The sequence below is a fragment of the Palaemon carinicauda genome, chromosome 20 (genome assembly GCF_036898095.1).
Source record: "Palaemon carinicauda isolate YSFRI2023 chromosome 20, ASM3689809v2, whole genome shotgun sequence".
In the NCBI taxonomy this organism is placed as follows: domain Eukaryota; kingdom Metazoa; phylum Arthropoda; class Malacostraca; order Decapoda; family Palaemonidae; genus Palaemon; species Palaemon carinicauda.
Window position 1 is genome coordinate 32109936 of NC_090744.1, and position 26429 is coordinate 32136364.

At 44.1% G+C, this 26429-nt stretch overlaps 1 protein-coding gene across 2 annotated transcripts in view; it reads left to right on the plus strand.

Annotated features, from left to right (window-relative positions):
• Positions 1-6061: 6061 nt before the first annotated feature.
• The window catches only part of LOC137660266 (NCK-interacting protein with SH3 domain), a 67395-nt gene continuing 47027 nt past the window's right edge, over positions 6062-26429 (plus strand). The window contains exons 1-4 of one of the 2 annotated variants that reach the window (XM_068395028.1): positions 6062-6348; positions 16430-16608; positions 17206-17403; positions 17803-18013. In XM_068395028.1, the coding sequence (XP_068251129.1) occupies positions 16438-16608; positions 17206-17403; positions 17803-18013 (580 nt within the window). In that variant the 5' untranslated portion in view covers positions 6062-6348; positions 16430-16437. Of the gene's footprint in view, positions 6349-6401; positions 6690-16429; positions 16609-17205; positions 17404-17802; positions 18014-26429 lie in introns of those variants that run through there. The other variant, XM_068395029.1, reaches the window with a different exon arrangement.

A 26429-nucleotide genomic window follows, 5' to 3' on the forward strand; every position in this document is an offset into this window, starting at 1 on the left:
TCTTTTTGAAATATTTTTATTTTTCCTTGTTTCCTTTCCTCACTGAGCTATTTTCCCTGTCAGAGCCCCTGGGCTTATAGCATAGTGCTTTTCTAACTAGGGTTGTAGCTTAGCAAGTAATAATAATAATAATACAACCCCTTGTTGTAAAAGCGGGATGCTATAAGTCCAAGGGCTCCAACAGGGAAAATAGCCCAGTGAGGAAAGGAAATAAGAGAAGTAATTAACAAATAAAATTAAATATTTTAAGAACAGTAACAGGATCAAAATAAACATTTCATATATAAACTATAAAAATTTAACTAACTTCCTTTTCGCCAGTAGAGGAATCTGGAGGAAATTATAATTCCTATGGAAATAGAAATCCAATAGCAAGCTGAGAGAACAAAGGCAGACGTCCAGTACTTAGATTGGTGGTCTAAAAGAAAAGACGCGAAATCAACAATAGACTTGCGGTCTATTAAATTTCTTATTCCTGATCTAGATATTAATCATTGGCATCATCATTCAATTAGTTTATTATGCATGTTGCATAAGGTTTTTCATAACTCTGACCATCCTTTACATTCAGATCTCCCTGGACAATTCTATCCTGTTCGTAATACTAGGCAGGCAGTTAATTCTAATAGCCAGGCCTTCTCCATCATGAGGCTCAATACTACACAGTATTCTAGAAGTTTTATTCCAGCTGTTAGCAAGTTGTGGAATGATCTTCCTAATCGGGTAGTTGAATCAGTAGAACTTCAAAAGTTCAAAGTTGGAGCAAATTTGTTTATGTTGACCAGGCTGACATGAGTTTTTTTTATTGTTTATATATGACATATCTGTTTCTGACATTGTTAATAGTTCATACAGGGCATATCTGTTTTAACGCTGTTACTGTTTTTAGAACGATATATTGTTAATTTATTCTCATCATTTATCTATTTCCTTATTTCCTTTCCTCACTGGGCTATTTTTCCCTGTTGGAGCCCTTGGGCTTACAGCATCTTGCTTTTCCAACTAGGGTTGTAGCTTGGCTAGTAGTAGTAGTAATAATAATAATAATAATAACCAGATCATACATAGACCAAATACCTATTAAAATAGGTGAATATTGGTGAAAAAAATCCTTTCAACAGAGTATGCATCCCTGAAACAAAAACATAAGAAACAAAAAAAGTGCAGTACCAAGAATGCCCCTCTCGTGCAGAAAACTTCCTTATAGTCACTGCATTAATATATGGTACATCGCAGTATGTCGAAACCGCCTTCCACACACTTTAATGCTAGTTGTATGGATTACGAATGATTCAATTTCACCGACCCCTTGTTCAGACAAAAATTTGACATTGTAATTAACCCTATAGAAATGCTACTGAAAATGGGAATTTTGGACTATGAAAAAAAAATGTAGAATTGGCCATATATACAGTATATTGTACTGCAGTGGACTAAAAAAGTCTGCATTTGTTGTAGTCGTATTTGCATTTGCCCACTTACAGACAGACTATCTACTGCACACTACTGCGATTAACTCGAGATGCAGACCATAACCACACAACCACGATGCACAGATAAGGAACCAAGCCTAGATAGACCAGTAAATAACTGCAAGAGACAGTTCCCACGATGCGTGTGTGCGTGCGTCGGTGTACGACAGGAAGGCGGGTTCTGTCTATCAGTGGGATGATTGGTGGAATGACGGGGGCAAGAGGGGACACCCCCTTGCCCCATCTGTGCAGTATCATGCCAATACAGTAGGTGCCCCTGTTCATATACACACTGATATATATATATATATATATATATATATATATATATATATATATATATATATATATATATACACGATACCATATATAGATATATTTCTTTCCAGTTAAGCTTAGCGGCATTGCCAGATGAATAACTACCAATTTTCCCCGTCCCCCGGGAAGGGGAAGAGAGGAAGTAGTCATACCCTGGCGAGAGGGTATGAATCTGTGTGCATATCCATCTTAAAATTTAGTAATAATTTTTGTTGGGTCGCGTAAACTATATATATATATATATATATATATATATATATATATATATATATATATATATATATATATATATATATATAAAACAATTACTAAAGCCTTACTGTGACTTTTTTTTCCTATACTCCCAACAGACACCATTGGAGCTGCTTATCATCGCTGGTCATATAAACCAGAATTCAGATAGATTCCATAGCTATGTCGTATGGAACTCTATAAAGCCATTTCTCAATTTTCATGGAAGCATTTTCTCAGTCTGTTACGTACAAGCCTTCCCTAACCTTGGGTACACAAAAAAGTTATTCATCTTCCTGTCACTTTTCAAGGCGATTGTCTTTACCGACATTCTGTGCTTCATCTCTACATAACATTCAAATCTTTCTCTCCCATTCTCTTTTCCGCTTCCTTATACTTTATGCACTTTTAAAACCACATCTTCAGTATACACACACACACCAGAAGAGGTTAACCATTTAGTGTCATTTCTCTGAAATGTTTGCGTGATAGTGGGATGAAGTTGAAGGACCCATGACCTTGTTTTATTATCATCTGCGACCACCAGTCGACTAACTGTCAGATACATGACCACCAACTTTGGAAACATAAATTGCGTGTATGTGTATATGTATATGTATATATATATGTGTGTATATATATATATATATATATATATATATATATATATATATATATATATATATACACTAAAACATTGACAAGAGTGAATCCAATTGCACAGTAACAATAATTAGTTATAAGCCACAAAATCCCATTGGTTCATCATGTGGTAAAATATAGGAACAAAATACACAATTTTGTTATAAATTCAATATATATATATATGTGTGTGTGTGTGTATTTGAGAGAGAGAGAGAGAGAGAGAGAGAGAGAGAGAGAGAGAGAGAGAGAGAGAGAGAGAGAGAACTCACCTAACGGTATAGGCTATAGCAAATAGCCTGGCTAATGGAGCACCGACAATATTAATTTGAGCAAGACGCAAACAGTAGCCTACAGACCCCACGTTACCACAGCACAACACAAGCGTTCTCTATCTTTCTCTAGCACATTTTTACATACCATAGACACACTGCATAATCAAACCACACACACACACACACACACACACACATATATATATATATATATATATATATATATATATATATATATATATATATATATATATATATATATATATATATATATATATACACTGGTATATCCTTTCAAATTTTCACATACAGAATACGCTACGTAAAATTTTGCACGCGTAGATAATGTTTTAATTGGATATATTGCTTACTTATATTTCGACATTCTCTCTCTCTCTCTCTCTCTCTCTCTCTCTCTCTCTCTCTCTCCTCTCTCTCTCTCTCTCTCTCTCTCTCTCTCTCGAACTTTAAAGCAATACTTTTCCATTCATTATATCCTATTTCACGCTTCATAGTCCTCAGCCATGTAGACCTGGGTCTTCCAATTCCTCTATATTAGTTTCCCTTAGCAGCCTAGCCTAAATAGGAGGCAAGTTGAACCAATGTATATATATATATACATGTATATATATACATATATATATATATATAAATATATATATATATATATATATATATATGCATATATATGTATATAATATATATATATATATATATATATATATATATATATATATATATATATATATATATATATATATATATATAGATAGATAGATAGCCTATACATTTCTAACTGCTAAATCTTAAATAGACTCCAGGCGCTGAAAACATCTTTAACCCCTCCTGCTCTAGGTACTACAAAGCTGCTTATCAGCACTTCAATAAACAAACACCTCTTCACAAAATGAGATACTTGCAGTCTCCCCGATATTAGGACGGGTAGCATGTCTACTAAATATAATCTATCATTATTCCTGGGTTTTTCTTTCTCCATTTCTCTCAATAACCCCCCTAAGGAAAGCATGCTAAAATGTACACACCTAATGAAAATAAAGCCAAGATTGCAAGGAATGGTTTTAGAAGCTATGACACAGAAACAGGTACAGAAACAAATTTGGTAGCAATATGGCCATCAACGGCAACTTTCGTGGACTGGGAACCCGAGATGACCTAAGCTAACTGTCACAAATAAGAAGATACTGTATACTGTGGCAATAATGTTAAAACATTCACAAAGTAACTAAACGAACGAATAGACAGACATATAAGCTAGGCCTATACGTTCAACCTTTTACTGAAAATCATTGTAAAATTAAGTATTTATCCATGACAGCCCTATAGATGTCATCTTCGTACAATTAAAGCATAGACTCTTCTACTATGCCATGAATGAGATTGTATATAAAACAAAAATATAAGGAAACTTCTCCTTCCAAACATTGTATGCGCAAGAAACCCGACACGGTTAATGTCCTCAAATTTCAAACCAGCTCAATCAAGGTCAAACCCGCCCAATCAAACCAATCTGTTACAATATTTTTTTAAAAGTTATCCGTATAACATCTAATATAGAATATTTTAATAATATCAATCATTTTAACAATCACATATGTTAACCTGTGTTGTTTATCAATTTCTTCCAACCTATGGTAGCGTGGAAGCAGTTATTACTGATGCCGGTATATGACAGCTTGGAAAATCTATTATCATAACAAACGGCTGTTACTAACTATATTCATTCCATTACAAGGTGTATATACAACACAAACAATGACGAGACAATCTAAAGAAACTCAAGTTAACCAGTTTCTTATAAACTTGACTGAACAAACCAGCATTTGTCTCCTGGGAAATCTTAGAGAGCATCTGACTTTTAACAATGAAAACTTAAATTCTACAAACTCGACAAATTATATGACTGACTGCAGTGAAAATCTCCAATCATACCCATATAATCTCCAATGGAAACACAATAAGTATCAAACATTATTTAAGATATTAGGGTTGTTGTCTAGTTTTGATAATCCCGTCAGGGAAGTTTGGGGGTAGAGGTAAGCTTCGCAAACTTTATAATGTGTATTTGGAGGTAAATATCCGTGAAAGGTATCGAAATTCAGAAAAAAATGTCTTCTGTCAATAATTTATATTACATTGTGGTATTTAAATACTCACCAAATGTATAAAACAGTGTTCGCCGAAAAGTCACTGACAAATATCCCAGTAAAGAACAGCAAACACACACCACTTCCTCCACACCAAGTTCTGGACTGAACGGCAATAGACGCGACAACCAGCGTAAAGTATAGATACTTGGGTCGGTGTGGGTAAATGTAGGGAGATGTTTTTTTTTTTTTCTTCTAAACTTGTAAGTATATTTAGATTCCTAGTCACAATATATGCACTCTAATAGTTTTATATTCATTTTACCCCCCCCCCCGTAACAATATATGTAATCCAACAGTATAACGTAACTTCAAAATAAATTTCAGCCTGCGACAACCAGCGTAAAGATACCTGGATTGGTGTGGGTAAATGTAAGGAGATGTTTTTTTTTCGAAACTTTCAAGTATATTTAGACCCCTAGTCGCAATGTATGCAATTTTTAATAGTTTTTATAGTCATTTGTACCCCCATAACAATTTATGTAATTCAACAGTTTAACGTTACTTCAAAATAAATTTCAGCTTATTCCCAGCCAGGATTTTAAGCTTTTACGTTTAAGACGTTAAATATCTTAAGGAATAGAATAGTAAACTAAAAACTTGATTGAATTATACAAACAACTGCAGATACAATAGCTAAACGTTGTGTTTGGAAAGAAAACATTTACTGAGTATGCTGTAGCGTAAAGAAATTTATATTTCAACAATATCCGTTGATTTATCTAACTAGCTATAATTATTCAGGAAAAATAAATACAGTGCCACTCAATTTATCAAGAGAGTGTAACTTTAATCGTCATTTAAGGAGATATAAAATATATACACAAAATAAAATAAATAAACAGGAGTAAAAAAGTAAGAACAAAAGAGCATCGCGGAAATACGTTCAAAACAGCTAGTGTCATCATGTAATCGGATGTATTTTTAGGGAAGAAAAGTCTGTAAATAAAGCTTAGTTAATGTCAAATGATAAAGTTGCCAGGATCATCAAGCAGTGTCCTTGTCGAAAACTCCCCTTTAATGATCATCCCATAAAAAACTATATAGATTATAATTTTTAGCGATGAGAGAGAGAGAGAGAGTGCGCGTCTGCGCCTCCAGATTCACTTGGAGGAGAGCATCATCATCACCTGTATTCCTCCGGCGGGTGGGAAAACAACCTGATCCAAACCAACCTTTATATATGGAGACACTCCCTTCTTCACTTGGGCGTTGACATTCCTTTCTGGACGTCGTATTTTGACGGTGATTATCTCCTTTCTTGAGATGTCGCGAAATTCGCGGCTGTCTCGTGTTCTGTCAGGGTTTATTTTTAGAGTTTACCTTCGTTTTTCCCCTAAAAGCTTTTGAATTGATTAAGAGGATTAACGGGGATGAGGGCCTGGCGAATCTGTCCCCCACATGAGAGGTTGATGGTGTGGTGCTGGCCTTGCCCTTAGTGGATATTTGATGTGCATGACAGTGGTAGTATTATTTATCAAAGTGATCATATGGCCGGTTTATTAATTTAGATTTGGTGTCATCCTGATTAACCGAGCTTCAGCCAGCATCTGCTGTCTATCTTGGTCTGTCTATCGTTGTCTAAGGTAACCCTTACTTTTATCTAAGGTATCTTATATACTGCTTAGGTTAAGCAATGCTAACCTATTTGTTTCTAAGTTAAACATAGTCTAAGTTAAGCTAAATATCAATCTAGCCCATATCCAGGTATACATGGAAAAGGAGGGATTAGGTTAGGCAATTTTAGCCTACCTGGTTGTTACTATCGTTAATTAGCCAATCATAGCTTTTCAGGCTGTGATTAGACCTAATCTTATTGATCCAAAACTTCAAATTGGTTAGGCATAGCTCGCACAATTAGCCATATTCAAAAGTGTGATTATTTTCCCCTAACTGATGTAGGTGTTTATTAATTATATTCTTGTCAGATTAAATGATAAATTCATTACTTTTGATTTGATATTTCGTGAACAAATGCAATGAATATCTTGAACAATTTCAAGGTATGTTTCTTCAAGGATACATTAAAATCGTGCAAATAATTAGTAAACAAGATACAGGAATTCTTCCTTAAAATCATAGAAATATAACCAAGTTCACAGTTTTCTCAGTCAGCCAGTACGTGTGCCGTCGGTTAAGGTGTATAATATTTCGGGAGCCTTTATATATCAGCGGCCAGTTCCTCACGCATTCGTTAAAAATGGACATCAACTAACCTAAACTTTCGCCCCTAACCTAACCTACAACCTGTATCCTTACCTACTTACCTAATGGGGGCTGACACCCCCTTTACACTGCCGTATTATCCATAATGATACATACAGGTGGACGCTATCATACATATACCCCATATTTTGTTGAGTTAGAAAGAGGCAAATATTTTCAAAGATTAACGACCATGAATCCTAAGTATTTTTATTCGTTGTGAGAGTCGATCCTCCAACTTATAAGTGGTGTCGTAGTCAAGGATGTATCCATGATATTAGTAGTTACTTAGATAAACTAGATATTTGGTTAATTGTTACCTCCGCCAACGAAGTTCAAAGAAGGTTGTGTTTAACCCCCTGTTTGTGTGTGTGTTTGTTTATGAATAGCTTCCTGGCCACATTTTTAATTGTAGAGTAATGAAACTTGCAGGGTTTAACTGTTATGTAAAAAGCTGGAAATGATTAAATTTTGGAAGGTCAAGGTCACGGTCAAGCAAAATGTCCAGTTCACGTAATCAGCCGTAAGTTTGGATATTGTTGTCACAGAGACTTCAAACTTGGTTCATATTTGAGTGTATGAAAATCCACGCTAATTAATACGTGTTAAGGTCAAAGGTCAAGGTCCATGCTAAAGGTCGAGAAATAAGCTGCCGCGACCCGCGACTGATTGTCCCTCTAGTTGGTGGTATTTTCTCAATTGCATTTTTCATTTGTTATATATTTGGATACGGTAAGAATTCGTTTGTACTGTATATTAAAACTTGGTCGAGGGTACACCCGGGCACACTATTCTATCCTATTTATTTTCCTCTTGTTTTTGAAGTTTTTATAGTTTATATATGAATTTATTTTATTGTTACTGTTTTATTTAATTGTTAATTACTTCTCTTGTAGTTTATTTATTTCCCAATTTCCTTTCCTCACTCCGCTATTTTCCCTGTTGGAACCCGTGGGCTTATAGCATCTTGCCTTTCCAAATAGGGTAGTAGCTTAGCAAGTAATTGTAATTTTTCAATATTAATCTTACCCGATGATCATGTAGCTGTCAACTCTGTTGCCCGACAGAAATCTACGGTCGGGATACGCCAGCGATCGCTATACAGGTGGGGGTGTACACAACAGCGCCATCTGTGAGTAGGTACTCAAGTACTTCTTGTCAACAAGAACTCAATTTTTCCTCTGTCGTGCCTCCGGCAAGACCTACTAATACGCCGTCCCTAACTGGATTTGTTTTCACAACTTTTTGGTGAAGTACACTATTCCAGTTTTGAGCTTTCGCTATGCAGGGGTTTTATCTTCATTTCAAAACTTGAACTCGTTTTGGATAGATTTTATTATGGTGACGAAGAGAGTATGGACTCTCTTTCACTTTTAAATGGCCGACCCTTCCCTTAGACGGAAGTGTTGGTGTCGAAGAGAGTATAGACTCTCTTTCACTTTTTATGACCCACCCTTCCCTTAGACGGAAGTGTGTTTAGGTTTTTGGTAATTTTGCTTAACAAAGTTATAGATTTATTTTATATCTCTCCGCCATTTATAGGCCTCTTCGATTAACTTTCCATTTATTATAAACTTATAAAAATTAATTTTTATGTTTGTTTATATGCGACCTTTCCTAATAGTAGGCGGTCCTTACTTGGAACCGAAGTTAATTAACATTGAGCCCGTCATATCGTTTTTCCTGTTAAGAATTTATGCTATTTTAATTTTAATGTTTTTGAAAGAATTTCTTTGATAGTCTCGTACTGTTTTCAAAGTTGAACTAACGTTTTGTTTAGTCTCCGCAGTTGTTGACGTTCAGAACGTTCAACTTGCGCTCTATCGTTACGATAGAGAGAGAGTATTTCACGGTTTCACGTTGCAGTAAGAGTAAACCGATTCTAGCGTTTCGTTCATTCTTTCTTAGCTTAAATGGTTTTAATTCTAATAAAGGAACTTTTTATTTGGGAAACCTTTCAGTTTTTTTCCTTTAACAAATAATATGTTTTAACGATATATATAATTGGGCTCATCTCTCAGGTTCTAAGTCAAGAGAGAGAGAGAGAGAGAGAGATAGAGACGGAGGGAGAGAGAGGAGGATAAACGTTTCGTTCAAGCGGGTAACGTTGTTCTCGTTTTTTTGCTCTTCTCCCTAGTCGCTATAGGGGAAGAAGATAAAACGTTTCTAGAGTTTTATTCTTGTTCCCAGGCTTTATGCGGTGAGAGATTTTAAACATAGTTTATTTGATCTAGTGTTTAGTCTCTTTTCCAGCCACTGAATTCTTTATCTTTCATTATGTTTTTCTGTTACATTGTAATACTGTTTTCGCAATTACTACCTTTTAATGAAGGATAGGATTGCGTGTTTCAGGTACAAACCACTTAAAGTTCGAGTTCAGTGAAATAAGTGCAAACAGAAAATCAAAAGTGATATGCGCAAAGTGTTACAGTGTTGCGTTCGAGGGTTCGTCTGTTCGTGCCAGTTGTTCACCTAGTCCGATACCTCTTACAAGCTCCCAAGCCCAGGGGAGAAGTAATGTCGAAGGACTTATGGGTTCCACAGGCCTTGATCAACGAACAGACGTTTCCCTCCGTGGTTTCGGGTGTATCTACACACGTTGCCGACGTGATCACCCCACCCACACAAAGACGAGAGAGCCCATTTATTCCTCGTCTGCGGAAGAGGTTTCTCGCAGAAACCATGGACCAAATCTTGCAGCTTTTAAGTGCAAGTCGGTCCCTTCCGCGCAAGTCCAACGGCCTAGGTGTAGCCACTGGGTCAGTTCGGACTCGCTGCAGTACGACAACTGCACACCTCCCAAGAGAGGCAAGGTGGTACCGCAACAGGCAGTAACTCCGTCTGTTGCCGCACCAGCTGTTTTAGACCCTCAGTCACAACGGACAGTAGCTCCGTTTGTTGTTGTCTTTCATAGACCCTAGTGGTCCATGCTGCAGACTATACAGTCTCAGCTTGCTCCTTCATGCAGGAGTATCATGCTGGAAGGTTGACAATGCACCTGTTAACCTACAACCCGCCGAGGTTGTGCGCTCAGCAGATACTGCGGCTGCCTGCTCCCTCCCTCCACCTGTGAGAGCTCCACCACCGATGCGCAGTCCACCCTGCCAGACGCATGTTCTTGCTGCACCATCTGCTAACATGCGTGAGCTACCGCATCAGCAGTGGGAAGGTTCTGTAGAGCTGCCGGGTTCCAGCACTATGCGGCATTCTCCGCAGTCCATGCAGCATGCTCTGCATACCTTACAGCATGCTCCGCATACCATGCAGCATGAGCCGCATACCTTACAGCATGCTCCGCATACCATACCGCATGCTCCTCAACCCACCGCAGCCCCTCCCACGCACCAGCACTCTGCTTTTGTTGTTGCCAGCTCCCACACTCCGACTGCGGAGAAGGTTGACGATGCACCCGTGGGCCTACACCTCCCACGGTTGTGCGCCCGGCATGGCTTCCTGCTCTCACGCTCTTGTTGTGAGAGCTCCTCCACCCATGCACAGTCAACCCTGCCAGATGTATGATGACTCCCACACACAGAGCACTCCGTTGCCGTGCGTGAGCTACCACAAGCTGCCGTGTTTTGACACGGTGTGTCAGCCTCCGCAACACACTGTGGTTACCGCCACTCGCCAGCAGCACACTAGTCAGTCAGGAGTTGAGGCTTCCCCACACAACTTTGGTTGTTGCCAACTCACAGACTGTCATACAGTTACATGACGTTGCCTTCTGATCTGCTACTTATACACCAGTGCTGTATGTCCTCACGCTCCTGTTGTGGTTGACAGTTCAGTTTTTGACAGTTCACAGACTGTCAAGCAGTTTCATAACGTTGCCTTCTGGTCTGCTGCTTTTGCACCAGTGAAACCCTCACTGAGAGTACCTAGCTTTTCTCGGATATGGTTCCTGTAGATGAGAAAGTGCTGTTCTCCCTCCTTCTGATATTCCCTTGAGGACTCTGTCATTTGGAGAGGAGCCTTAAGCTGCTTAGCCTCCTATGGACTTTTATTTAAGCATAACATGCTTCCAGGAAGGGTAAATGGTTCCGCTTCAGTCGCTAACCCCGTCTGTTGCCACACCTGCTCCCATAGACCTTGGGCTTTGTTGCAAGACATGCAGTCCAAGCTTAGTCCTTGATAGAGGATTTTTTACGGAGAAGACCCTTCTTGCCAACGACCTTCCTACCGGTTGGTTGTACGCCCTGTTGACGCTGAGGTATCCTACTCACGTCCGCCAGTTGAGATGGTTCCTCCACCGGTGCGACCCAGTGTGGGTTGCCAGTCGCACGTTGATGTTATGCTACTCTCGGAGGTGGTTGTGGACGTTCAGTGTGTCACTGGGAAGACGTTCAACAACCAGCAGAGGTGACTTGCTGTGACGCAGTGCGGCAACCTCAGCAACCCGATAAGGGGTTGTCTGTACTACCCAGACAGTCTAGACATTTTCGGGTTGTCGCTGTACTTCCTCGCTTCCCCATGGTTGACAGTTCACAGACTGTGCAGCAGTACCATGATCCTGTGTCCGGCTCCGTCATGCATCCACCAGTGCGACCGGATTCAGCGAGTCAGACGTTGCCCACTCCGTTGCCGTTTCCTCATCAGTTTCGGATGAGGAACCCTCTGATGAGGACATGGCTGAACAAGAAGATCAATCCCCAGCCCTGCTATCCATCCAGAAGATGCTGAAGAAGGAATACGGCCCTATCAGGCTGTGGATGAGTCTGGTTAGGACACTGTCATCCGTGGTGCATTTGGTGTCACTTGGAAGACTACACCTCCGTCCTCTTTGGTTTCATCTAGCTCTTCACTGGAAAAGGACAAGACGCTAGAAGCGGTCTCGATCCCGGTTTCCGGAAGATAAGTCTGGTCTAACCTGAGGAAAGGACTTTATCAACCTTTTATAGGGTCTTCCCCTGACTGTTCAGACTCCCAACCACGTTCTCTTCTCAGACGCATCGGACGTAGGCTGGGGTGCGACCTTAGGCGGTAGGGAATGCACGGGATTATGGAACTCGCGTCAAAGGACAATGCATTTTAACTGCAAGAAGCTTCTGGCAGTAAGTCTGACCTGGAAAAGCTTCAGGTCTCTCCTTCAAGACAAAGTAATGGAGGTCAACACAGACAACTCCCTGCTTTGATGTTCATCTCCTAGCAAGGAGGGACCTACTCTCTGACATGGTGCGAGTTCGCTAGTGACCTCCTCTCCTGTGCAACAGGTCTAGACTTTTCACTAGTAACAAATTTCTTCCAAGGCAACTTGAATGTCTTAGCAGTTTGTCTCAGTAGGAAGGGACAATAATTCCAACATATTGGACCCTCCACAGAGATGTATGCAAGAGACTTTGGGTCACCTGGGGCCATCCAACCATAGATCTCTTCGCAACCTCGATGTCCAAGAGGCTCTCAACAGACCCAGCAGTGGTTCTTTTAGATGCCTTTCTACTAGATTAGTTTCATCTAGATCTATATGCATTCCCTCCGTTCTAGTTTGTCAACAAGGTACTGCAGAAGTTCGCCTCTCACGTTGGGACAAAGTTGACACTAGTTGCTTCCCTCTGGCCCGCGAGAGAATAACTTACCGAGGTACTTCGATGGCTAGTAGACGTTCCCAGAACTCTTCCCCTAAGGGTGGACCTGCTACGTCTGCCACGCGTAAGAAGGTACTCCAAGGCCTCCACGCTCTTCGTCTCACTGCCTTCAGAGTATCGAAAGACTCGAGAACTAGAGGTTTTTCGAAGGAGGCAACCAGAGCGATTGTTAGAGCAAGGAGAACATCCACCCTTAGAGTCTACCAATCGAAGTGGGGAATCTTCCTAAACGGGTGCAAGTCAGTATCCGTATCCTCGACCAGTACCTCTGTAACTCAAATAGCTGACTTCCTCTTATATCTGAGAAAAGAGCGATCTCTTTCAGCTCCCACTTTCAAGGGTTACAGAAGCATGTTGGCATCAGTCTTCCGTCACAGAGGCTTAGATCTTTTTAACAATAAAGATCTACAGGACCTCCTTAAATCTTTTGAGACCACGAAGGAGCGTCGTTTGGTTACACCTGGTTGGAATTTAGACGTGGTTCTAAGATTCCTTATGTTAGACAGGTTCGAACCACTTCAATCAGCCTCCCTGAAAGATCTCACCTTTAAGACTCTTTTCCTGATATGCTTTACCAGCTAAAAGAGTCAGTGAGATTCATGCCTTCAGCAAGAACATCGGATTTTCATCCGAAACGGCTACATGTTCTACATCTTGGTTTTCTAGCCAAACACGAGCTGCCTTCTCGGCCTTGACCAATATCGTTCGTTATTCCAAACTTATCTATATGGTTGGAAATGAACTAGAAAGAGTATTATGTCCTGTAGAGCTCTTAAGTTCTATTTTAAAAACCTTTATGAGGCCCGTCTGAAGCTTTATGGTGTTCAGTTAAGAATTCATCTTTGCCTATGTCAGAGAATTCTTTATCCTATTATTTTCAGACTGTTAATACGAGAAGCTCATTCCCTTCTGAATGAGGAAGACCAAGCTTTGCTGAAGGTAAGGACACACGAAGTTAGAGCTATCACAACTTCCGTGACCTTTTAATAAAATAGATCTCTGCAAAATATTTTCGACGCAACCTTTTGGAAAAGCTAATCAGTGTTTGCGTCTTTTATCTTAAGAATGTCCAGTCTCTTTACGAGAACTGCTACACTCTGGGACCATTCGTAGCAACGAGTGCAGTAGTGGTGGGGGCTCCAGCACTACAATTCCCTAATTCCAGAACCTTTTTAATCTTTCTCTTGAAATATTTCTGGGTTGTCCGGAAGGCTAAGAAGCCTTCCGCATCCTGGTTGATTTGGCGGGTGGTCAAATTCTTTCTTGAGAAGCGCCTAGATTAGAGGTTGTGATGAGGTCCTTTAGTATGGGTTGCAGCCCTTAATACTTCAGCACCTAGGAGTCGCTCAGCATCCTAAGAGGATCGCTAGGCTCAGTAAGGAAGACGTACTTAAAAAGGCAGAGTAATGGTTCAAGTCGACTTCCTTACCAGGTACTTATTTATTTTATGTTTGTTATTTTGAATAACGGCTAAAATAAGATACGGGATACTTAGCGTCTTTGTTAACATGTATGCTGGTCTCCACCCACCACCCTGGGTGTGAATCAGCTACATGATCATCGGGTAAGATTAATATTGAAAAATGTTATTTTCATTAGTAAAATAAATTTTTGAATATACTTACCCGATGATCATGAATTTAAGGACCCGCCCTTCCTCCCCATAGAGAACCAGTGGACCGAGGAGAAAATTGAGTTCTTGTTGACAAGAAGTACTTGAGTACCTACTCACAGATGGCGCTGTTGTGTACACCCCCACCTGTATAGCGATCGCTGGCGTATCCCGACCGTAGATTTCTGTCGGGCAACAGAGTTGACAGCTACATGATCATCGGGTAAGTATATTCAAAAATTTATTTTACTAATGAAAATAACATAATAATAATGTTTTGTTAATGTTGTTATTTCTGTTCCCAAATCAGTCATTTGCAGTTTACGTTAACCTAAACTTTGTGTTCCCATGTTTTCCTCCACTGCTGGTTAGGGATGCAAGCTTATGATGCATTTACTGTGAAAAAAGAAATTCAGTTTTAAGAGGCACATCAATGAATACAAGAAAATACAAGGTTTGAAATTCTATTGAAATGTTGCTTTGAAAATGCAACCCTTTGTTACATAGTATTGGAAATTTGGAGTAAATTGGCATATGTGTAACATACTGTCATAAGCTTTGCCTCATATACCCCAGTTGTTAATATGAAATAAAAATTTGAATTTTGAGTTTCTGAAATTGTCATGATGCTCTCATTTGATATTCCCTAAAAAAAAAAAAAAAAAAAAAAAAAAAAATAGTGTTTTTTGGTTGTGTTACTTGACATGTCGGCGGTGTCAATGACCTTAGATGTCAGGATGCCAGAAAACTTCAAATCAATCAGTCAGTCTCGAGTGTGAATTAAAAGTCTAGAACAGTAGAATAACATCAACGAGAAATTAATTCAATCCACACTTCTATGTATTGAGTAACTTTTTGATAGTTTAGTACCCAGCCTAAGACCAAATTTGGTATCGGAATGTAATAGGGTAAGGAAATTAAGCGATTTTGGGGAATAGCGTGAAGGGGCATAGAAAGCGTAAAGGAATGTAAAGGAGGTCAATATATGTAGTTTTTTTATTAAGAAGTTTTCCAGGCTGTACCCATATAGCTTTTGATGCTCATGTGCAAGTAAACAATTATCCCTGAAATAATGAACAGCGGGGCTTGCGAGAGCACCTCATCCATGTACCGTTTACCAGAAAAGAGGAGCATTGATTTAATGTTAATTTTGTAAGCGCAGCGACCCACAGTGGAGCAAAAACCATTAGAATTGTAGCCGAAATCAAGGCCCAATAATGTTCGGTATTGTCAACTCACATTATCACCCAAGCTGGAAATTGCCAATGTCCATCGCAGGTGTATTACCAATCACTTTCTGATGAGTATTGACTAGTAATATCCTAATTTTATATCCCTTTACATTCCTTTACACTTTATTTCCTTCATTTTCCTTTACTCATTTTAGTCAAACCCGAAATTAAGCCTAGACAAAGTGAAAGCTATTTCACAAATATATTTGTCGGGACTCCGCATGATAAAGAGAAGGTAAAAAGTGATACAGGTAGGGTCAGAATGATGTAAAAAGCAAAAATATCTTCAGCACCTCTCCATTAAGCTGCTCAAAGTCATGCAGACAGGTTTGTACCTCTGATTTTGGATGCTTCCACCAAACAGTGTCTTTAAGAAAGCTTTCCAAACTTTTGTTTTTTGTTGTACGTACATCTCGTTTTGTATGTATAGGGAGTTGTCTTGTACAGTATCCATAGTATTTACAAATTTTCTGCTGTGTGTGGCATATGACTGCTGTCAGTAACTTTAGCTGTCTCTTCTCTTGATGCATTTCATATATCGTATCTGCATAAGTTGCCTCGTCAAATCTTACACGACAATTAAATTTTCTGTGTTTAAATTACAGTACTTGATATTTTAGCTTGTTACTTGAGGTAATGGAGATTAACGTTTTACTTCTATGCCATCTTTGTTTCAGTATTTTTTCTTTTTTCAGGCTGAAGAATGTTACGAGCATTATACACCTATAAAGGGACCCATGCCCGTACGTTGGGTTTCCTAGTAGGAGAAAAGTTTATGGAAATAGGGCCGTCAAGAGACCCAAATTGGATTCATGTTACGAGTGAACGAGGGTCGGTTGGATATGTGCCTAAAAACTACATGTCTGCTGATGATGTAAGTAGGGTACTGTACTGTACTGACATGTAATTAGGAGATGATTTAGAATTCTATGATAAATTACCTGGTTTACACTTGCAATGAGATGACCTACTTTGTAGGTTATTGTTATGATTAATAAGTAGTTTAACCAGGAGTATGACAATTTTGTAATTGATGCACTCATTACATTTTGAAAAATTAATGATTAATTTTGGTGATTTGTCCAGCATTATGATATTGTTTATTTGTTTGTAAATAGGATTTTCTGAGTTTTATAGAAGTTAATTATGTTGATACTATCTAATTTTTTACCCAGCAGTCTGGTTAAAACCATGTACTGTAATAATGGTACTGTACTTTACTTTCCATATTCAAATTAGATTTTTCCTTTATAGTTATCAGATGTGTTATTACAGTAGTGTGCTCCATTTCATTTTTGTTTTAGCTGAATTGCCACCTGGCATACAAAATAAATTTATGTTCGTTATTCAATAGACAATGGCATGATGCGTTCAAATTATTTTCTTGTTAGGCTCATTGTTATTCATACTGATATCTTTCTGGTAAAGTATTGACTTCATTTGTAATCAATTATTAATTCTAAATCTCCAGGCCCCTCCTGTTGATGTGTTGGAGTTTATTGATGGTTGTATTGAAGCCACACATTTGAATGCTAGTGAAAGAGGAGGGAATTATACTAAAAGTGAACATGACGCCTTACATAAGTTGGTGGAATTACGGCAAGAGTGGTATGCAAAGTGCCCCCCGTCAGTCCACCCGAACAAAAGACCAGCACCGCCGCCACCTCAAGTTAGTAGAAATAAATTTTCTCAAATCTTAGTTTCTTATTTGATGACACAGAACTATATTCTATTGTATATTGTTTCTTTCTGATAAACAATATAGTTATACTGTACAGTTTATGGGCATTCGATGTAACTTCGCTCTTTGTAAATAAGCTACAAGTTTTTTAGTGTTAAAATTCCAGCTGACTATGACTGCGTAGCTGCTAGTTTTCCTAGAGATAAATTAATTGTAACCTTTGAAAGGTTGAGTATTTTTTAGTAATAGAATTTCATGATTTCACGATTTTCCTGTAATGTTTTTAATAACTTAAAGATACAGTCATTTGTAATTTTGATCAGTCTTAGAGCATTTATGTATATACAAGCTAGCATGTCACCTATAATCACACTGATCTACTTGCAGCGCACAACTTCTCAGCTTAGTGTAGAAAGCACGTCAAGTCAGGCTAGTGTCGGTAGTTTGCCATCCCCATGCTTGCCGGGAACTCCTCGGACTCCGTCAATTTCTGCCAGTGGTTCCACCGCCAGTTTAGTTTTGCCACCGAAAGAAGAACCTCCCACAGGGCGGGGTACAGAAGCTTGTACCAGTTTTATGGCAAGGGGAGAATCTCTAGGTAATGATTAATGATTACAGTATTTAAGAGTACTTTATATGTAATAATAATTGAAAATATTGGGTAGAGAAACTATTGCTGAGCAATTGCAACCCATCAGTATTTTTTTATTTTATCTTTTGGGAATGTTAAGGAAACTATAAATGATAAAGATTATGAAGTCATTACTGTACAGTATATGGGAAAGACTGTGTATAGCAGTAAGTCATACCTGTAGCAATGGTATTATTTTTATTAGCTGCAGGTAATTCAGTCAAATCGCTCGAGGCGTACCCGACTCATGGGGCTGGGTAGAAGGATTTTATGAATAAAAGGTGAAATTGAATAATTATGTTGGAAGAAATCAAAGGGGACATATTGAAAATGAAAACGGAGAAAGCAATGCAGTTGGTTCGCAAAGGGATGTTTCACAGAGATTACAGTACAGTATAGTCAAGAGTACTGTTTCAGGCACACCTATGGCATTACCTTGTAGAAACCTACAATAAGAAAATTCTGGATATCATTGACCTAAGTTCTGCATAGTGACTAATTTATCTAATATATTTATAAACCTATTCTCTGATATAATTTTATTAACTAGTAGATCACTTAAGTAGATGCAGATTTATACAGCTGCTTATAACGGTTGTATAACAATAGTCTTTATTGCTGTCCAAACACCTAGGATCATAAGCATGAAGATTTTGAAGTAACCAACATATCAGTAGGTTAAGGTCTAGTGCTTTGAGCTGGAACAAGCACTAAGTATACTAATTGCAGTAGTTTAACCTCTTGAGAAAAGAAGAATTCTTTGTAAATTTCAGTTTGTTCCGTAACCGAAATACAAACCACGCTATTTACAAAGGGTTTACTTTTAGCGCAGCTGAAATGACGAGCCAATAGTTTAACGAGGGTTAATTACCCCCGCGCTAGTTAGCGGGGGGTGGGGAAGGGTAGCTTGCTACCCCTCCCCCCTCCACACACCGGTGACTTGCTTCACTTCACTTTTGGCTCGGCGGTGATCAGACGTGTCTGTTCATCGCCTTCGTGACAGCCTTTAATTTTCTTCTTTTTCTTTACAGCTTGTGTGATTGGTTGGAAGTTGACCTTCAGTTATTTTCTTTTATTTAATATGCGGACATGCCCTGGAGTTGCCGGCCGTCCTTGTGGGACTTTCATGTCGGACGTGATTACGGATCCTCACACCCTCTGCCCTCAATGTCGGGGCCGACGGTGCGACCAGGATAACATGTGCCGTGAGTGCAGGGAGTGGTCTGCCTCCCAGTGGGAGAGGTTTGGCCGTCGGCGTAAGAAGAAGTCCAAGAGAGACCGTTCTCCTCCGGGGTTAGCCTTGAAGGAGGAAGGTTCTCGGGACTCTTCTTCCGCCGCCCAAACCTCCTCCGAAACTCCCCCTCGTCCGCCTCCTAAGGAGAGTCGTCCGAGTGGGAGCGCAGGCCCTTGTTCTGTTTCCCTACCTTCGGTGGGGGGAGAGGGCGTCGCCTCCCATAGCGAGGCGGTTCCCCCTCCTCCTCCGGGGGAGGTTATTGATAATAATACTTTATCCAGTGATGATCTGTTGCAGATTTGGTCGTCCCTGGGGCTTAAGGGCTTGCCCTCCAGGGTCGCTCTTATTGACCTTGTCTCGTTGGGGGCCGCTGTTAAACAGTCGCCGGTGGTAGCGGAGGTAGACCCTCTGTCTATTGTCGACGTCGTGGTGACAGAGGCCTCCGACGTGGCTGGGCCTTCCGACGCAGGTGCTGTTGCTGGTGATGGTGCTCTAGGCTCTCCTCCTCCTTCCGTGCATCCTTCGAAGGGGGAAGTGAGTCCTTCGGTCTCAACTGCTGCCCAGCTTCCTTCTGAGGGAAGTGTTTTGAAGGAGACTCCCCTTCGGAGGACCGATGGTCCCGACGATCTCCCCCGAGGCCGCCTCCGCCGTAAGGCTCACCGCCCTCTACGCCACAAGGGCCTCCCTTCCCCTTACAGGGGGACTAAGAGGCGCCTTTTTGGGTCTTCGTCCTCCGGGGGGGACTCTCCTCGTCAGCCTCAACCGACTACTCCGCCCTCCTTGAACCTCTCTGCGGACCGCTCTCCATCTCCTGCCGGATCTTCGCCTTCTGGAGAACTCGTCACCCGACGGGCAACGGTCCCTTCGGGGCTAAGGGATTCTTCCCTTACGCGAGCAGGGCCAGCGCACAAGCGCTCTCCTGCTCGCCAGCGATCTCCTGCTCGTCGACGATCTCCTGCTCGCCAAGACTCTCCAGCTCGCCGACGCTCACCTGCTCGTCGGCTCTCTCCTGAGGTTCGCCCCCCTCGCCAGCGCTCTCCTGCTCGTCAGCTCTCTTCCGAGCGTCAGCGCTCATTTGAGGACCATCGCCCTGCGGTCTCTGACCACCCTTTAGTTCCTGCTGAACTCCCTGCTCACCATCCACCTGGTCCTGTGGCTACGCAACATCGTGCTGCGCGTGTGTCAGAAACACATGTTCGCCAACGCGCCAGCGATCTTCCCGTTCCTGCTCGTGAACCTATCCTCTCACAGGACACGCGTCGACCTTCTGCTCGCCAGCGATCACCAGCTCGCCAGCGATCACCAGCTCGCCAGCGATCACCAGTTCGCCAGCGATCACCTTCACATGCTGCCCGCCATCGCACGAACCTGCATGATCGCCCGCTTACGCATGCTGCTCCTCATCGCAATACCCTGAACGATCGCCCTCCTGCGGATGCTGATCACCATCGCACAACCCTGCACGATCGCCCGCTTACGCATGCTGCTCGCCATCGCACAACCCTGCACGATCGCCCGCTTTCGCATGCTGCTCCTCATCGCAATACCCTGAACGATCGCCCTCCTGCGGATGCTGATCACCATCGCACCCTTTCACGCGATCATTCACCTGCGCATGCTGCTCGCCATCGCACAACCCTGCACGATCGCCCGCTTACGCATGCTGCTCCTCATCGCACAACCCTGAACGATCGCCTTCCTGCGGATGCTGATCACCATCGCACCCTTTCACGCGATCATTCACCGGCGCATGCTGCTCGCCATCGCACAACCCTGAACGATCGCCCGCTTACGCATGCTGCTCCTCATCGCGCAACCCTGAACGACCGCCCTCTTGCGCGCAATCATTCACCTTCACATGCTGCTCGCCATCGCTTACCATCACGTGATCATTATCGCCAGCGATCTTCTTCACCTACGCGGCAGCACGATCCCTCGCCGTCGCGCCATCGCTTGCGTTCGTCGCCTCGGACACGTGTTCATTTACCTGCCCACCCTCACGCCCACTCGCCTGCGCGCCCGCGCGATCGCTCGCCTGCGCGCCCGCGCGATCGCTCGCCTGCGCGCCCGCGCGACCGCTCGCCTGCGCGCCCGCGCGACCGCTCGCCTGTGCGCCCGCGCGATCACTCGCGCAACCATTCGCCTTTGCGCGACCGTTCACCCTCGCACGACCATAGTTCGCGGCGAATTCCACAGCCGGTGGTAGCAGCAGGGACGCGTGCTCCTAGACGGCACTCGGGTTCACCTCCATCCAAGCACAGGTTGGTATTGCAGGACGAGGACAGGTCATTACAGCATTCTTCCCCACCTTCTTTTCAGGCAGGTACCGTCGTGTCCACTCCAAAGGATCGCCCGATCCCTTTCACCTTAGCGAGGATTTCGGACTCTGTGTCCTTTGAGCAGCAGACTTGGTTTGGTCCGCTGGCACGGGCGTTAGTGAGGGTTATGAAACCAGCACTCGCCGGCCAGGGTAACAAACCAGCGGCTGTCTCTCCTACGCTGAAGAGAAAGAGAGGAGTGGACTTCGTGGTGACTTCCCCCAGGGCGAAGTTGGTTCCCAAGAGGTCGGTCTCGAGGGTCCCCTCTCCTGCACGAGTACTCTCTCCTTCTCCCGTGGACGAGGCCTTTCCGTCCTCAGGTGAGTCCAGTGGACCGGTAGTCTTCCCCCCGGCACCAGGGGGGGAGACTTCGCTTCAGGCAGGAGAATTGTCTCGTGAGGAAGGGGCCCCTCGAACCTCGTTGTTGGGATCCTGTATCCCTCCTAGGAGGGAGCCCAAGGATTCCAAGACCATCCCTAAATCCTCTGCAAGGATTCGACAGGAACCCATGACTACCCAGGGGAATGTCCACGTATCACCCCAGGAAGAGATTCCTGGGGCAGGAGACTTAGCTGCCAGCCCGCAGGGAGGAGAACAGCAAGAGTCCGAACATGCCTTCTGGCAGGTCCTAAGCCTGATAAGGCAACTTAACAGTCTTACGGATCCAGTCATCCCCCCCGTGAAGGCAAAGACACAATTCTGGATGAAGTGTTCGACGTTCGGAAGGCCCCTAAGACCAGTGCAGCTCTGCCCTGGTCTCGGGGGCTGAAGAGTGCCAGAGCTAGGGCCAATGCTCAGCTCGCACTTCTTGCCTCCTCCAGTCGTTCCACTGCCGGGAACAAACTCATCCCTCCTCCTCGCCTTCAGCAGAGGAGGTATTTCGAGATCCTGGGTGAGCACAACCTCGCTCTTCCGCTCCATCACTTTGTGGAGGAGCTGGCGAAGGGAGTTCCCTTGGAGAAACTCTCTGCCCGGCAGGTGTCGTTCTCGGCGGCAGAGATCCTTAACCACGAGAAGGTCGCTAAGTGTGCCATGCAGGCCACTTCGTGGCTGGACTTCTGGTTAGGATCTCTGGGCATCCTATTGCGATCTGAGGACTTGTCCAAGGAGACCAATAGGAAGGCCCTAGAGACCTTCTTGCTCTCGGGCACCCGCTCCATCGAGTTCTTGGCGCACCAGGTTACCACCCTGTGGGCCAACTCGGTGTTGAAGCGTCGCGATGCTGTGTCCGAGAGATTCCATCCGAAGGTCCCCGCCGTAGATGTGTGTAGGCTCCGACATGCCTCCCTCCTGGGGGAGAGCCTGTTTGAGCCTCAAGACTTGGAGCGAACAGCTGAGAGGTGGAGGAAATCCAGCACGGACTCCCTCCTCCACAGGGCCCTTACAACTCGGCCCTATAAGCCTCCAGCCCCGCCACAACAGCAGCAACAGCCTCGTAAGGCTCCAAAACAGGCACCGGCAGCTAAGAAAGTGGTGTCTAAGCCCCAGCCCTTTCCAGCCAAGGTCAAGAGGGGTGGTAAGTCCTCCAGGGGAGGCAAGACTTCTAGGGGTGGCGGCCGCGGCCGCAAGCCCTAGGGGTGGCAGTCCCCCTGCGTGTCCACCTGTGGGGGGATGCCTTCAGCGTTGCGTCCGCAGGTGGCAACATCTCGGGGCCGATGCTTGGACGATCTCGGTGATCGGCCAAGGTTATCGCGTCCCGTTCACGTCATCTCAACCTCCCCTGACAGCGAATCCAGTGTCGTTGAGCTCCTATGCCATGGGATCGGCAAAGGGGCTGGCCCTTCAGGCCGAAGTCAAGACCATGTTCGAGAAGGGTGCTCTCCAGGAGGTCGTGGACGGCTCTCCAGGCTTCTTCAGTCGACTCTTTCTTGTAAAGAAGGCTACTGGAGACTGGAGACCCGTCATCGATCTCTCGGCTCTGAACAGGTTTGTCAAACAAACCCGGTTCAGCATGGAGACAGCAGACACAGTCAGACTTGCGGTGAGACCACAAGACTTCATGTGTACACTGGATCTAAAGGATGCGTACTTCCAGATCCCAATCCATCCGTCTTCCAGGAAGTACCTGAGATTCTGCCTAGACAACAAGATCTACCAGTTCAAGGTGCTGTGTTTCGGTCTCTCCACAGCTCCTCAGGTGTTCACCAGAGTGTTCACCCTGATTTCGACTTGGGCGCACAGGAACGGCATTCGTCTCCTTCGTTACCTAGACGATTGGCTGATCCTAGCAGACTCGGAGTCAACCCTTCTTCGACACCGAGACAGGCTTCTAGATCTTTGCCAGGATCTGGGGATCGTGGTAAACCTCGAGAAGTCCTCTCTGCAGCCGTCCCAGCGACTGGTTTATCTAGGCATGCTAATAGACACCAATCTCCACAAAGCCTTTCCATCAGACGACCGGATAGCAAGGCTGAGGAGGGTGGCGGAACCTTTCCTCAGGCGAAAAGAACTCCCCGCCCAATCGTGGTTGCGTCTCTTGGGCCACCTATCCTCCCTGGCCCGTCTGGTTCCAAACAGCCGCCTCAGGATGAGATCCCTTCAATGGCGGCTCAAGTCCCGGTGGAATCAAGGATCCGATTCCCCGGACACTCTGATCCCAATGGGGTCTCTGGAACAGACGGACTTGCGGTGGTGGCTGGCCGACGAGAACCTGCGAAAGGGAGTGAGTCTTCTCGTCCTTCCCCCGGAATTGACTCTGTTTTCGGACGCGTCAAAAGAAGGGTGGGGGGCGCACGTTCTGAACCAGAGGGCCTCAGGCCTTTGGTCAGAATCAGAAAAGTGCCTACACATCAACCTGCTAGAATTGAAGGCCGTCTTTCTGGCCCTTCAATAGTTCCAACGGTTCCTGGCGGGTCACTCCGTGGTGGTGATGAGCGACAACACCACGGTAGTGGCTTATATCAACAAGCAGGGAGGCACTTTTTTGCAACAGCTATCCCATCTTGCAGTAGAGACTCTGAGGTGGACCGAAACCCACTCGATAACACTATCAGCTCGCTTCATTCCTGGCAAGAGGAATGTGCTCGCCGACAGTCTGAGCAGGGCTTCGCAGATAGTGAGTACCGAGTGGTCTTTGGATCCTCAGATAGCCAACAAAGTCCTGACTTTGTGGGGTTCCCCGACGGTGGACTTGTTCGCGACAGCCTTGAACTTCAAGCTGCCCCTGTACTGCTCACCAGTCCCGGACCCCAAGGCACTCTGGCAAGATGCTTTCCAGCAACGGTGGGACAACATCGACGTGTACGCCTTCCCACCATTCTGTCTGATGAGAAGGGTGCTCAACAGGACCAGACTATCGGTCAACTGTTCCATGACTCTAGTAGCTCCGCTATGGCATCACGCGGAATGGTTTCCGGACCTTCTGCAACTCCTGACGGAACTCCCAAGGGAGCTTCCTCCACGACACGAGCTTCTCAGACAACCCCACTCCGGTGTCCCTCACAGGGCCGTAGCCTCGCTTCGGCTTCACGCCTGGAGACTATCCAGCGTCTCCTCGCGGAGAGAGGCTTTTCGCAACAGGTTGCGGAGAGAATGTCTCGGCACCTGCGAAGGTCCTCTGAGGGAGTCTACCAAGCGAAGTGGAGAGTCTTTTGTGGTTGGTGTCGTGGAAGGGGTATCTCTCCACTCGATGCCACTATTCCAGCAATAGCGGACTTCCTTGTGTATCTGCGAGAAGAAATGCGCCTTTCTGTCTCGGCAGTGAAAGGCTATCGCTCAGCCTTAAGCTTGGCCTTCAGATTGAAGGGCGTGGCTATTTCTTCATCGCTAGAACTCTCTTTACTCATACGTAGCTATGAGCTTACCTGCCCCCAGTCGGAAGTGAGACCCCCTCCTTGGAACGTGGTTCGAGTTCTCAGGTCTCTCAAGAGACCTCCCTTCGAGCCATTACGCCAGGCCTCCGATCGCCACCTGTCTTGGAAGACGACTTTCCTACTCGCCTTGGCCTCGGCCAAGCGAGTTAGTGAACTTCATGGTCTCTCGTACGACATCGCCCATTCAAGGGGATGGGGGGAGGTAACGTTCAGGTTCGTCCCTGAGTTTGTGGCCAAGACTCAGAATCCTGGAGTGCCGGATCCTCGGTTCGACTCTTTCAGGATCGCGAGTCTCCGTTCTGTAACAAACGACCCAGACCAGCTGCTACTATGCCCAGTGAGGTGTCTGAGGTACTACTTGAAGAGAACGGCTGCAGTCCGTCCTCATGTGCGAGCTTTGTTTGTGAGCACAGGCAGGACAAAGAGGAGGGTCACAAGGAACACCATCTCTGCTTGGATTCGAAGGGTTATCCACCATGCCCTGAATCCTGACCCTCCTCCGTCACGTCGCCCTCGGGCCCACGATGTCAGGGGTATTGCTACATCCCTGGCCTTCAAGAGAAACTTCTCTGTGACGCAGGTACTTCAAGCGGGGGTCTGGAAGCGTCAAACGACCTTCACAGCCCACTACCTGCAAGACGTGACCCACAGGAGCCTCGATACGTTCTCTATCGGCCCTGTGGTGGCTGCACAACAGCTGGTCTAACCTCAGGCTCCTTTTTGGACAAGTAGCAGTAGGTTGAGGGCGTTGTTACCCGGTCTTAGTCTGTGTGAATGAAAGAGTATGTCTGACCCTTACTTCTTTCTTCATTCTCCCCTCTCTTGGGGAAGCAGCATCCTGGTCCTCGCATAGCTGACCTCGACCTCTGCAGGTAACCCATGCTTCTTTGTGCTCCTAGTATTAAGCTTAATACTGTTGCGTCTCCCATACCCTGACGAGGTGGTATGGGGAACGTCCTATCCTAGAATTCCTATCTGAAGGTCTCAAGGTCAACTTCATAGGACGAGTCACACTCTCC